At 42.9% G+C, this 13474-nt stretch overlaps 2 protein-coding genes across 2 annotated transcripts; one reads left to right on the top strand and one right to left on the bottom strand.

Annotated features, from left to right (window-relative positions):
* The first annotated feature begins 1005 nt into the window (after positions 1-1005).
* tfam (transcription factor A, mitochondrial) lies at positions 1006-5150 on the top strand. Its single transcript, XM_079214061.1, has 7 exons — positions 1006-1244; positions 2461-2603; positions 3047-3117; positions 3334-3483; positions 3592-3687; positions 3961-4017; positions 4103-5150. The coding sequence occupies exons 1-7, from the start codon at positions 1159-1161 to the stop codon at positions 4382-4384; spliced, it is 885 nt and encodes a 294-aa protein (XP_079070187.1). The 5' UTR covers positions 1006-1158; the 3' UTR covers positions 4385-5150.
* Positions 5151-5448: 298 nt separating this feature from the next.
* LOC306753568 (DNA-directed RNA polymerase III subunit RPC4) lies at positions 5449-11453 on the bottom strand. Its single transcript, XM_079237453.1, has 9 exons — positions 11434-11453; positions 10664-10847; positions 9804-9850; positions 9533-9687; positions 9273-9397; positions 7519-7606; positions 7241-7428; positions 6848-6985; positions 5449-6261 (listed from the first exon to the last, which is right to left on the bottom strand). The coding sequence occupies exons 2-9, from the start codon at positions 10835-10837 to the stop codon at positions 6133-6135; spliced, it is 1044 nt and encodes a 347-aa protein (XP_079093579.1). The 5' UTR covers positions 10838-10847; positions 11434-11453; the 3' UTR covers positions 5449-6132.
* Between the last annotated feature and the right edge of the window lie 2021 nt (positions 11454-13474).

Genomic DNA, 13474 nt, shown 5'->3' on the forward strand with positions numbered 1-13474 from the left:
GTGTCCTTTCAGACCGGTTCATTTAGGGATATAACGCTTTCTGCACCAAATGAGAAGATTTGGAATAAAGAACCGTTTGTCCTGTAGATTAGTACAGCACAACATGTCAAATACGTGTTCAACATCACCCGAGAAGAATTGTATTTTTATTTTATACAATGCAAAAAACTTTGAATTATATAGTGCTAAAATATATTTACACTTTAATGGACTATAACACTGTGGTTCTCAAATGGGGGTACGTGAGATTTTAAATATATAAAACATTAGCATCCATTTAAAAATAGTTATTTAGTAAATATTCAATTAAATATAAGTGTAAGTTCATGAACATAATTGTATATATTCTATATTAAATCAGACACTGATGGCACAGTGCTGTGCATTACATATTTTTTTCAACCAAAAATGATTTTAGGAGTTAAGGGATCTTATTATGTCCTTTTTGATCTACTATGCAGTTCTTTTGTTCCCCTGTTTTTTGATTTATTTGTCTTCTATTTCATTTGCTCTTTTTGTTTACTGATATTTATGTTATGTATGAGTATGCTTTGCTGCTCTGTAGAGCACTTTGTAAACTGTGTTTTTAAAGATGCTATGTAAATAAAGTTATTATCACTGAAAAAAGGTTGAGAACCACTGACATAACACAACAAAAAGCGGTGTTTGTAACACTACGTCCGGCTAAAACCCCAACTGTAGTTATGGATTGGTTTGTTGAAGCTTTATATATATATATATATATATATATATATATATATATATATATATATATATATATATATAGTTTTTGTTTGTTTTTGTTATTTTATTTAGTAGTGTTATTTGTTGATATTGCTAGACATCCTGATCCACACTCCACCAGCTGTGGCGGTAATGCACCAAACAGTTTGCCAACCGCCAATAAACCTTAAAGCAGAAGAAGAAGGAAACCACGCCCATCTGAGTGATTTGACCTTTTCCCCCACAATGCACCGGGGCACACTGAAGGCGCCTTTTGCAGCCTGCAGACCGTACATGTCAACAAGGAGGAGGGGAAGAAGAAGAAGCGGCTCGGCTTCTACTAGATGCGTGAATAAATAACACGCTGCTTTTGCGGGACAATACGCGCGTCTCTTCAGGCCTCTTTACGTCCTTTATCCGGTTATCACCGCCGACATGGCTCCGTTCAGCCTCGTGACGGCTAGCGTTAGCTGGCTAGCTAAGTCCTTCAGTGTTCTCTCCAGCACAAGCACCCTGGCGAGGTAACCTAGCTACCAACGTTCCTTCACTCTCTCGGCAAGCTAGCATTAGCTTGCTCACTTAGCACTTTGCATGGCCTGTTGTTAGCACGTTTTAGCTACATTTTACTTGAACGGAAAGTGTTGGAAAGGGTGTCCTAGCATTAGTTAACGTTAATGTCAGGGTAGGTGTGTTAATGTTGGGGTTAAATATAAGCCGCGCGAGCCCAACGTGTTACGGTCACGTGCCTCCGTGACCCTCAGACACCTGGCGTCAGGTTGGGAGTATCAGGACTTGTTGTTGAACTCCTGCAGGGTTCTGACGGTCATGGAGAACCTGGACAAGTCATGGGATTTTAAAAGGTTCTTTAAATGTCTGGAAAAGTCCTGTATAAAAAATGAAATCCCTAAAGTTTAGTAAAAGTCATGTAAATGTGTTATATTCATGTGTTCATTTACGCTGAGTTTGAAATAATTAATATGCTTTTAAAAGAAATATAAGCAGGCATACATACGGGCATCTATATAAATGTTTATTCTTTTAATCAAACTATTGTCTCATTCATTTGTGTGATTTAAGGTTTACTGTATGCTTTGTATTCTCATTGTTAGTTTAAATACTACATTTACTCACTTTTTACTGTTTACACCCAGATTTCACTAAATGTTTGCTCATGAAAATTTGGTTTAAAGTCATGGAAAAGTCATAAAACCCATTGGTCAGAATGTGTATTGAATAACAACCCCTGTGTATTATGGTGCAGGGCTTTGGTTGTGAGGAGCTTTTAGGTGATCATATCCACCAGGAATATTGTGATAAAGACACATTCAAAATGGATTAATTCCCCTGAAAGCAATGCATGTGCAGTTAGTTAAAGTTAGAGGCTTTTCTCCAACAGGTGCAGCTGTTTAGGCCTCTTGCGGCTTAATGCTGACCTTTTAACTTAAAGCCCGAACACACAGATGGTCCACTAGTAAGCAACACTTTGCGTGAATAATAATGGATAAAGTGACGCTCTTTACATTAGTAGATGTCACAGGAAAGTCTCATTTGAGAAGCTAGAACTAGAGAATGTTTCCATTATTTTTCCTTTCCTGTTTCTTTTTAGTTTAAATTGCCAGGTTCCTGAGTTGAGTTTTGTGTAAATTCCACTCCATTAGAAATAATAGATGTCAGAATTGTCTCTGCATTATGTCACATTTATTTATTCACGTGTGTGTGTGTGTGTGCATGCTTTAGGTACACCAGCGTCCTCCCAGCTGCATACATCAACCCAGTGAGATGTCTGACCTCTCAGGCCAGCGGGCCCCCGAAGAGACCCCTGAACGGATACCTGAGATATGTTCTGCAGCAGCAGCCGGTCATCACCAGACACAACCCAGGTACCTCTGCAACACGTCGACACGGCAGCTTGAATTAATGATTACGTGCCGCACCGACACAACCGCTCGTAGCGCTGTGAGCTAGGGCGTGTAGAGTATTCAGTGGGTGGATATACAGTTTTCAACTTTGTGTTTTGGATATTTGTTGTATTCTTTTTACCCCTCGGAATAACAAAGATGCATAAAACACACCTGACACTTGGGAAATTGTGTTTTATTCAACACCAATATATATACTACTGTAGAATAACGGCATCCTTAAAAATGAATGTCGTTAAATAGACTGAAAGACGCGCTCGTGGATGTGTGTTTAAAAGACTCAAGCTCCTGCTGCCTGCTGACCGACAGGTTAATGCACATCTCTGATATCGGTGAAATGTAACTCCAGAGCGCGTGGCTGCAGTTCTGTTGTTAATAAACGTCTTTTTAATTGTTGCCCTCAGAAATCAAATCAGTGGATATCATCAGGAAAATCGCCCAGCAGTGGAGAACGTTGAACCCGGAACAGAAACGGGTATTTCTTTACTTTCTTTACCGTGTTAAACAGCATGAACTGAATGCCTTTTATTCAAGTCTTTAACAGTGTCGTGGTAAGGCAATGGCTGCAAGTGTTACATCCTCTCTCGTTCCCTTTATAACGTATCTTCTGTTTCCACACAGTCTCCACATGTGGGTTCTGTCAGTCTGTGGTTGTGACCAAAGTGTTGCTTGCTCTCCTTCACCCTTGTAGCCTTTTGAGGAAGCCTCTGTGCGGGCCAGGGAGCAGTTTAAGGTGGACCTCCAGCACTACCAGGCCCAGCTGAGCCCAGCACAGGTCCAGCAGCAAGCCCTGGAGAAGAAGCAGAGGATGGCCAAAAGGAAGGCCATCCGCAAGAAGAGGGTAAGAGAGACAGTAGACGTGGAACGAGGTTGTCAAGAGCTCCAAGCAGAGGTCTCACGTCATGGGAAACATGGAAAAGTCATGCCTCCGCTGCTCTGTGTGTTCCAGGAGTTGAACACCCTGGGGAAGCCCAAACGTCCTCGCTCCCCGTTCAACATCTTCATGTCGGAGCACTTTGAGGAGGCCAGAGGAATCACCACACAGGTCAGTGGCCACAGCGCCGGGACGCCACCTTTAAAGAGACACTTGGGGGCGTCGTATTGATGCATGGACTGGGATCACAGTTTGCACTTTAATTAACGGAGAATTTGTTGTATTTATCGTTTTTGCACATGAAAATTCTAACGTGACCTTTCTGTACTTTCCTGGGATATATTGTAAATGAGCAGGGGAGACAGAATGCTATGACATGCATGATTATGTGCTTGAATTGCAAAAAGAAATGTATGCATGTGTCTGTCAATGTGGTTCATTCAGGCCAAGATGAAGTCCCTGCTGGAGGACTGGAAGAATCTGTTCAGTCATCAGAAACAGGTTGGCCCACATGTCCTTTATTCTTAACGGTACACGGCCTCCATGTGTGTGAAACGAGTCCAGACCTCTGTCTGCTCCGTCACAGGTCTACACGCAGCTGGCAGAGGACGACAAAATCCGCTACAAGAACGAGATGAAGTCGTGGGAGGACCACATGATGGAGATCGGCCGAGAGGACCTGATCCGGGAGCAGACCCGGTCCTCCAAGAAAAAACCTGCCGCGAAAACGTCGGCGGCCAAGACGGGGACAAAGAAAGCCAAACTTAAAGTCGTAAAGAAGGCCGCCGCCGCCGGGAAGTCCAAAACCAGCAGGAAGCCCGCGAAGAGTAGCGCCGCGAAAACCGTCAGGACTACGAAGAAGACATAAGACGTGTTTATCTGCCAAAGGGAGAGTTTAGAGGAGCCTTCGTGACAACTGGAACAGAAGGCATGTGCTCTGCTTGGTTCTTTTTTTTCATCCAACTTAAGTCACAAAGTTCCCAGTTGTCATGAACGCCTCCTCGGTTCAACAGGGAAACCCCGTTTTTACACCATTCAGACGGATCAGGATGACTTCACGTCCTCATCACATGGTCTGCGATGGTTTAAATGCTTCACAGCCCCGAGTGTACCCACAATGCACCGCAGTAAAGGTCACTGGTGCGGTGCCAAAATCAACCACACATTTATATTTTTGGTATTTCATAAAGAGTATTAATGTCCCCAAAAAACGCTGGTGTTCGTCTTAGTTTGCTTCGTCAGCAAATCCATGAAAAGGGTCTATATACTGATAAATAGATATAGATAGTAGAGTGCAGGTCCCTCGTGGGAGTGTTGACAGACGCGTCCTCTAAAGTCCAGACTGCACCACGGCGCCCGTGAAGGCATCACGACTGACCCGACAGCCTCAAACTGTGAACTACTGCTCATGTCATTATGGCACAAGTAACATTGACTGACATTTTGGTATAAAGTTCCAAATTATGCGTCGTTCCAGTCCAGCTTCATGCGAGATGTTTCTTTGTCTGTTCCGTTAACCTGTTTTAAAGAAGAAAGAAGCGATTACGGTGATAATGTGGAATAACGTTGGTTCTCATGTTGGGTGTGTTTACTGAATAAAGATGTACATACACCTTTCTACAAAAGGACCTTTGCTGGTGACTCAAATACAGACAGAATTTTAAGAACACAACACTCCAGTCCCACTATTGGTTGCAACCACTTGAGATACTGAACAGGGTTCATACACGTTTTGACCAATGCTTTTCCATGACTTTAAACCAAATGTCCATGACAAACATTTAGTGAAATCTGGGTGTAAACAGTAGAAAGTGAGTAAATGTAGTATTTAAACTAACAATGAGAACACAAAGCATACAGTAAACCTTAAATGACACAAATGAATGAGACAATAGTTTGATTAAAAGAATAAACATTTATATAGATGCCTGTATGTATGCCTGCTTATATCTCTTTTAAAAGCATTTTAATTATTTCAAACTCAGCGTAAATGAACGACATGAACACATGAATATGACACATTTACATGACTTTTACTAGACCTTTGGGATTTTATTTTTTTCAAGGACTTTTCCAGGCCTGGAAATAACCATAAATAAAAAAAATCCATGACTTTTCCAGGTTTTCCATGACCGTAAGAACCCTGCTAAAGAATAAATACTTGGATTAAGAATACGCAATATACTAACGCCCCTCATTAAAAAATATTTTTTAGGCTGTACATAATCTTTAAAAAACAATGTTTGAGTGCTCCACACACGAGATACTACAGCATATAGAACGGTATAAATATCAATATAAATATACACAAAATGAAGTAAAATTAGATCTAGACGTGTGACGGCAATAGACGGAAGTTTGGAATGAAAATACTACCTCTAAGTTGGCTTTACAACAAGTTACAAATTCCAGCTGTACATCAGATTTTGTATCATCATTTTTTATTAAACAGATACCGAGGTTACAAAAATATAAAATGAAGCGCGTCAGAAACCGACACCGGACAACAGATACATTCTATTAAATACATCTCAGGAAAAGCAGTTACACACTTCAGAAAGTTCTTTCCATGACTTGAGAAGAGAAAGCTGTTCTACGTCATAAGGGAATGCACATTCAGGGTCCGGGGCCCGGCGGCCTCAGTAGAGCCTGGAAGTCAGGAGACAAGACCAGCTTGTGGTGGACGTTCCCCAACACCTTCATGTCTCCGGTCCGACCGTCAGACAGACGCACGGACACCAGTTGCTGAAAAAGAAAACACAAACATGTGTAAGTTTAGATAGATCAGTTGCTCGCTACGGCCTCTTCACAATAAAAGCTTCGGGGGTTACTTATAGGTTGTCCTCCTACAAAATAAAAGGATGAATCTACTTTTGAAAGATAATGATCTCACTGAGATCTCGTACACATTTCAGCTGTACTGGAGAGGAGTCCTCGGGGACGGCTTGTGTTTGTTGTTGTGTTTGTTGTTGTGTTTGTTTTTGTGCGTCTGATACCAGGACTGTCGAACAACATCTTTCCAACTAAAAATATTTTCCTCGATGGGGATTACATGATAAATCCAAAATCTAATTTTTGTATTGCGGAAAGAGATGTATCTGACACACACACACACACACACACACACACACACACACACACACACACACACACACACACACACAGTCACACAACGTCACACACACACACACACAGACACACAGTCAGTCACACACACACACACAGTCTCACACAATCACACACACACAGAGACACACACAGAGACACACACGCAGTCACACACACGCAGTCACACGCACACACACACACACACACACACACACACACACACCTGCAGGAAGGAGAATGCCGCTCCCTCAGAGACGTCCATGACGATGTGACCCAGCTTCAGCTGCACCTTTCCTGACTTCCTGATCTGCAGTTTACCAAGAAACCCCTCTGGGAGTTGCGAAAGCACAGGACAGCCGTCCTGAGGACAGACAGAGACACTCAACCTGTTGGTAACGTGTACCAGCATCACGTCTGAACCAAAAACATCAGCAGCACAAGTTTAAACTGGACAAGCGACACCTTTACCTGCATGGTAATAACCCAAAGAACAACAAGGGGGGTCCCTGAACGCAGCAGCGTGAGCACATGTGTGCTTAATAATACGGAATAGACGCAGCGCGCCACACATTGGGAATCGAATCACAACCCCAGACCCGTTGCCGAGGCAACTCACGTGTGCTTGTAGATGTGCGGGCCGCTTGTCTTCCTTCTTGGCGGCTCTCTCCGAGGAGGGGTCGGCCTTCGGTGCGGCGTCTCTGCCCGGCATGGTGTCGGGCAGCTGCATGAAGAAGAGCTCCTCTCGGCCCGACAGGCTGAGCTCCCGCAGCAGCTCCACCAGGGACGGCTCGGGGTTCTCCGGACCTGCCGACGCGAGGACCACAAAGCACGTCAGCGCAGAAAACGGGTTCAAAGCGTCGTCGCGTGTGTCCTGAGTGAAACTGGTTTCCTCACATGTTGCGGCGGCTGTGAGTGTTTGACACAGAGGCAGCTGGATGGGCTTCAGCTTGGCGTCGTTCCTCAGACCCGGGTCATCTATGAACTGTGGGCGCAACATAACGTTAGTCATTAGCACAGCTCCCCGGTGTGTGAGGGAGAGGCACCGAAAGTCCTTCCTTCCTGCCGCCGTCAGGCTGCACAACAAGCTGAGCACACAGTGGACCACAAACACTTAATAGCACTTTAATTAGTATGTTCAGCGGGTGCATATAAATACTTTTTATATACTTTAGTTACTGGGAAACAGCTTTCTGCTCGCACACCAGACAGGAAACAGACGGATTTGAACCTTAACTTCTCCTCTGTTCTCCAGGTCGAGGAAAAGGCATGAACCGTGAAATGTGAATGTGTATTAAGCCGATGTGGAATAAGAAACAATTATTCTCAAGTGAAAGACTGAGGAAAAAGGTCGTAGTGCACGATATGACGTTAAAGTTCAAATGACGACCTTTATTTTGAAAGGTGTCCCTGGTCTCGTAGCCAGATCTCGCTCTCAGGAGTGGTGGAGATTCAAGCACAGCTATGAGGAGACTGCATCAGGTGAACACAACGAATGCTAATGTTGCTCCGCTAACCTCATAGCCACAACAACCTCGAGGTAATGACATGTCAACAGCTGCGTTTCCAGCTTGTTGTGCTGCCCCCAAGTGGCCAAGACAAATAAATGCAGCTTTAAAAGGGTAGGTTCACAATTGTTCAAAAGTACAATCTACTTCATTTGGATTGCAGATGTCTTTAACCTTTTAGAAACCAATCGTCCGGAGGAGGGAAGACTGAGTGATTATATAAAACTGTAAATCATGGCTTGCTTTAGAAAAAAATGCCCCAAACTGCTGTATTTGGATGTATTGAACACCAAAAGTAGTATACAAGTGAAATATATGGTTTGGTACATGAAAAAATTAAAATGTCACAAATGTGCCCCAATGCAAATTTTTGAGACCTCGCCTGAATGTTCTCTGTTCTAAACCCTCTCTAACGTTGTTCTGCTTCACTTTATCAAAGTCAACCTTTGCAGAGATAATGTTCACATATTGAGCTATGATTTGGGTTAGAGAATGTTCACATATTGTGTTATGATTTGGGTTAGAGAATGTTCACATATTGAGCTATGATTTGGGTTAGAGAATGTTCACATATTGTGTTATGATTTGGGTTAGAGAATGTTCACATATTGAGCTATGATTTGGGTTAGAGAATGTTCACATATTGAGCTATGATTTGGGTTAGAGTTGGACCTTACAGCTGCATCATTTCAAAGAAATGATCATCCTGGAAACTGAAATGTTGATTAAAGTGCACTGTCCCTGGTAAATAGACGTATCAATAAATAAGAGATTGGAAGAGGGAGAGTTTTCAGGTTAGTGTATCCTGCATCCAGCAGCTTTCCCTGAGTGGACATCGTTGAATCTGATTGGTCAACTCTTTCCTACAGTTCACTGATCAGTGAATCATTACTTTTTTCAAGCTTTATGTATCTATATGAAAATAAGTAGTAACACAAAGATGATATTCTGGACAAAAAGACTAACTGTGAGAGATTCCTAATTGATTTGACAAACTCAGACTGCTGAAGCCTCGTATAGACCTCAGAGCTTTAGGAAGACTTTTCTTTTCTTCATATGAACACCTGACCGGCATTTTAAAACAGACTTGAAAAGTTGAGAATCTATACTCTTAAGATATAGCAGCTAGCAGGACGTACTCACATCGTCCCTCTGTAGTTTATTGAGTATCTCATCTTCATCCTCTTCCTCCTCCTCCCTCTCTTTCTTCACAAGTTTGCAGACGGGCGAGGCGGTGGAGTCCTGCAGGTCCGTGGCACCGCGCCAGCCTGAACACAGACACGGGAAGAAGGCCTGTCAGGCATCTGTGACGGACGGACCTCTGGTGTGCATGACCTCACCCGACCACAAGGAACGAAAGGATTCAAGAAAAAGGAAAGCAAGAAGCAACATCGTTAGAGCACCTGCTTTGCGGACGGTGTCGGCCGGGCCCTGCTCAAAGATGGAGTGAGACTGGATCGTCGGCGGCCTCTCTCTCCTCCTCCCTCTGTTCTCTCTCCTCCTCTCGTCCCTCTGTCTCCTCTCCTTCTTGGGAGCCGTCTGGATCTCTTCCTTTAACCTCGGGACGAACCGGACACCATATTTATAATCACTACACACACTTACTGCACAACATGTGCAAAGCTTCAAACGTTCCCGAGTGAACAGGAGACCGGAACGTTCTCATTGACTCACTCGTCTTTGCTTTTCCTCACAGCGTGGACGTTTGGCTCAAAGGTTTTCTTTGGAGGAAAAGAGAGAACAAAGACGAAATATAAAACCTTTTTAATACCACAGGTTTCTGAAATGGGATTCAGAACAAAGGTGTTGCAAATACATAGTATATTTAATATGCTGTAAATCCTTTTCAAGCTGGAAATTCGATCTAGTTAAGGATTACAGGATAACTATAACTTCTTGAACTGTGACCCTCTATTGGTTCTTGCATTGAAGCAGCTACTAAATCAAATGAGTTCCCATGACTTTTGAATTTAGTTTAAAGTCATAGAAATCCACTGGTCAAGATGTGTATGAACGATGCTTAACGCAGGGTTCATACACATGTTGACCAGTGGATTTCCATGACTTTAAACCAAATTTTCATGACCAAACATTTAGTGAAATCTGTGTGTAAACAGTAAAAAGTGAGTAAATGTAGTATTTAAACTAACAATGAGAATACAAAGCATACAGTAAACCTTAAATGACTCAAATGAATTAGACAATAGTTTGATTAAAAGAATAAACATTTATATAGATGCCTGTATGTATGCCTGCTTATATTTTGAGCGTCTTTCTTTTAAAAGCATATTCATTATTTCAAACTCAGTGTAAATGAATGTCATGAACACATGAATATAACACATTTACATGAACACATGAATATAACACATTTACATGAACACATGAATATAACACATTTACATGACTTTTCCAGGCCTTTTGGGCTTCAAAAAAAAAATGCAAGGACTTTTCCAGGCCTTTAAAATAACCATTTTAAAATTCCATGACTTCTCCATAATACCTTTCCATCCCTTCGGTGGGACGTCCATTACCTTGGTCTTTTTTAAGACTCCCCCTAGTGTTAGGTCCCTGGTCCTGAGCGACGTCAGTCTCGCAGGTGGCGGCGGAGAGGAGAGACTCCCGACCCGGCCTGGGAGTCCTCTGCCCGCGGGGAAACCGAGCCCGGAGCAGCCGGGAACGCTCGCTGCCTCTCCGGGGTCCGTCATGTCGTGTCGCCTGTGGAGCGTTACAGGGTTGTGTTTGACTAGTGGCGGGAAGAAAGAGCCCAAACAATAACGTTCACGTTACATTTCGCGACTGTCGTAACGCGCATCGTTACCCATCGTTACCGCGTCGCCTAGAAACGGTTGCGGTTTAATGCGCGACCGTGTTAACTGTTGACTTTTTATCCGAACGCGTCCGTTGTTGTCGTAGTTACAGAGAGCCGTTTGAAAAAAGGAAGAAAACACGTAGCTGCCGTCGTGAATGCCGCATTATTTAATTTGTATATTATATATTATTATGTTTATGAGAGGTGTTCGACACTGTATAAAAAAAAGTAAAGCGGCATTCTCGTCGTAACTACGACAACAACGGACGCGTTCGGCTGAAAAGTCGCCTGTTAAACCATAACACGGGTCCGCTCCACACAACAGACGATTTTAACGACGACTTTATAACCCTCCATTTTGTTCGCAGTCGCGGGATCAAAACAGACTGCGGCCGAATGCAAAACTACACCAACAAAGGCAGACATCTTTCCGTGTGTGCGAACCGGAATACTATGAGTTAGCGTTATATTCGGTGTTGCCGCAGCGCATACCCTTCGTCCCGTGCTTCCTCCCTGACGTTTGCATACAAACCGCTTCGTCTTTGACGCATCTCCGTCGTAAAACAGCGGAGTAACGTTGTGCTGGTGGGCGGGGGTTGCAAAAAAAACGTTGCAAAAAAACTTCTACCAGTGATAACTCACCAGTTTCTTCTTGCCGCCTGTTTAACTTGTCCAGTTTAAAAGGACCGTGTTAATTTCCTTCCGTGCCGCGCTGCCATTGTTTTGCTTAAACTGCACTGCACCGGTGGAACCACCAGATGGCGCTGTTTGTGTGCGGTGGTCTCCTCTTCTCAGCTCTTTTATGCGGGGCAACCTGACTTCATACTTTCCCCTCATAGACACAACAGCAAATAGTGTACTTCAGTACAATTTTGAGGAACTTGAATCTTCCTATTTGTTTATACTCCTTGTATGTTTAAGAGAGAACGCCCCAACCACATCTATAATAGTAATAATAATAATGCATTTCATTTTTACCGCCATCTACGACTCCTGGAGTTACTATACCTATTTTGCAGAAAATCTCCCGTGCTCCATGCCTACTACTCATTATATGAATAATTTCTGTCATATTCATGTAATGTGCTGTAACTCTGTTACGTAGTTCATTCTGGTCACATGACATCTATTGCTTCTGTCCATCCGGGGAGAGGGATCCTCCTCTGTTGCTCTCCTGAAGGGTTTCTTCCTCACAATTTTAGTTTGTGATTTTGGGCTATACAAAATAAATTGAATTGAATTGAATTCCTCATTCACAGGGCTGTTTGTTGATCCATTGGTCAATCAAATATCTACAATGCAATTATTGGCCCTCAGACTTTGTATGTCGCCAACAGTGTGCAGGGTCAAACACGGCCTTTTTGTATTGTAGTAATTTTTTAGCAGCCTATTATTCAACAACAATAACCTATTTTGACCAACGTCAATTTTTACTTGCATTTGGCGAGTGGTTGGTGCTAATTATGGAGCCTGTGCACACATAACGAGAAACCAAAAATACCAATGGACCATAATGTGTACTGCATATGCTACTTATTTTTTTTTACCAATTACAGAATTATGGTACTTAAATTGTTGTAGTTACATTACCCCTATCCCTTGAGGATCCCTTCATGTATGACCCGTCGAACAATTTGACATTTTTTTACACTTTGTGTAGTGAAATAACACAAGAGACATGGTTTAAAACGATGTTAGATATGTAACATATTTGCATTTATACATTTGTTTACTTAAAAGAACATTGTATATGTTGGCACGCACACACACACACACACACACACACACACACACACACACACACACACACACACACACACACACACACACACACACACACACACACACACACTATATATATATATATATTTCTATTACTCTGAAAACTTTTCCCTGGAGCCCACCTTGAGAGACAATGTCAATGGATATCAACCTCTGCGTTTGCTTAATATTTGTCTTAAGATGGTGGGCAGGATGTAAATTGTTATATTGATTAGACAAAGATGCAGGAAGAGGGTTGAAGAGAATGAATCTACCAAATGTCTCCTTAACTATTCTTTATTAGCACACTACAGTTTATTACCACTTAGCTGACATAAAACTCTATATTACTTTTTATACTAAGTAATGGAAGCTGCTAGAGACTATATCAATGCTAAAAACTACCTTAAAAGTCAGGTTGCAAGCTGCTTCTACCTCCGGTGGGTGTCCCCGCTGTGGCAGCGCTAGCAGCATCGCTAGCTAGCGCTGCTGCTAGCGCTGCTGCTAGCGCTGCTGCTAGCTCCCAGCTGCTGCTGCTAGCTTCCAGCTGCTGCTGCTACGGATTCGGGTCCTGCTACCTTCGGTGGTAATCGGGGAGCTAGCGGAGTGCGAGCAGGAGCACTAGCTGGCTACAGCGGGGAGCTAACGGGCACACCGACTGAAGGTAGTAGCGGCTTGTAACTCAACCTTTACGGTAAATGTTCACGTATAACAACATCACTCAGTAAGTTGCATGTATTGCACACTAATGTAGAATACATACATAATTCCT

Source organism: Taurulus bubalis (assembly GCF_910589615.1).
Source record: "Taurulus bubalis genome assembly, chromosome: 2".
NCBI classification, from domain to species: domain Eukaryota; kingdom Metazoa; phylum Chordata; class Actinopteri; order Perciformes; family Cottidae; genus Taurulus; species Taurulus bubalis.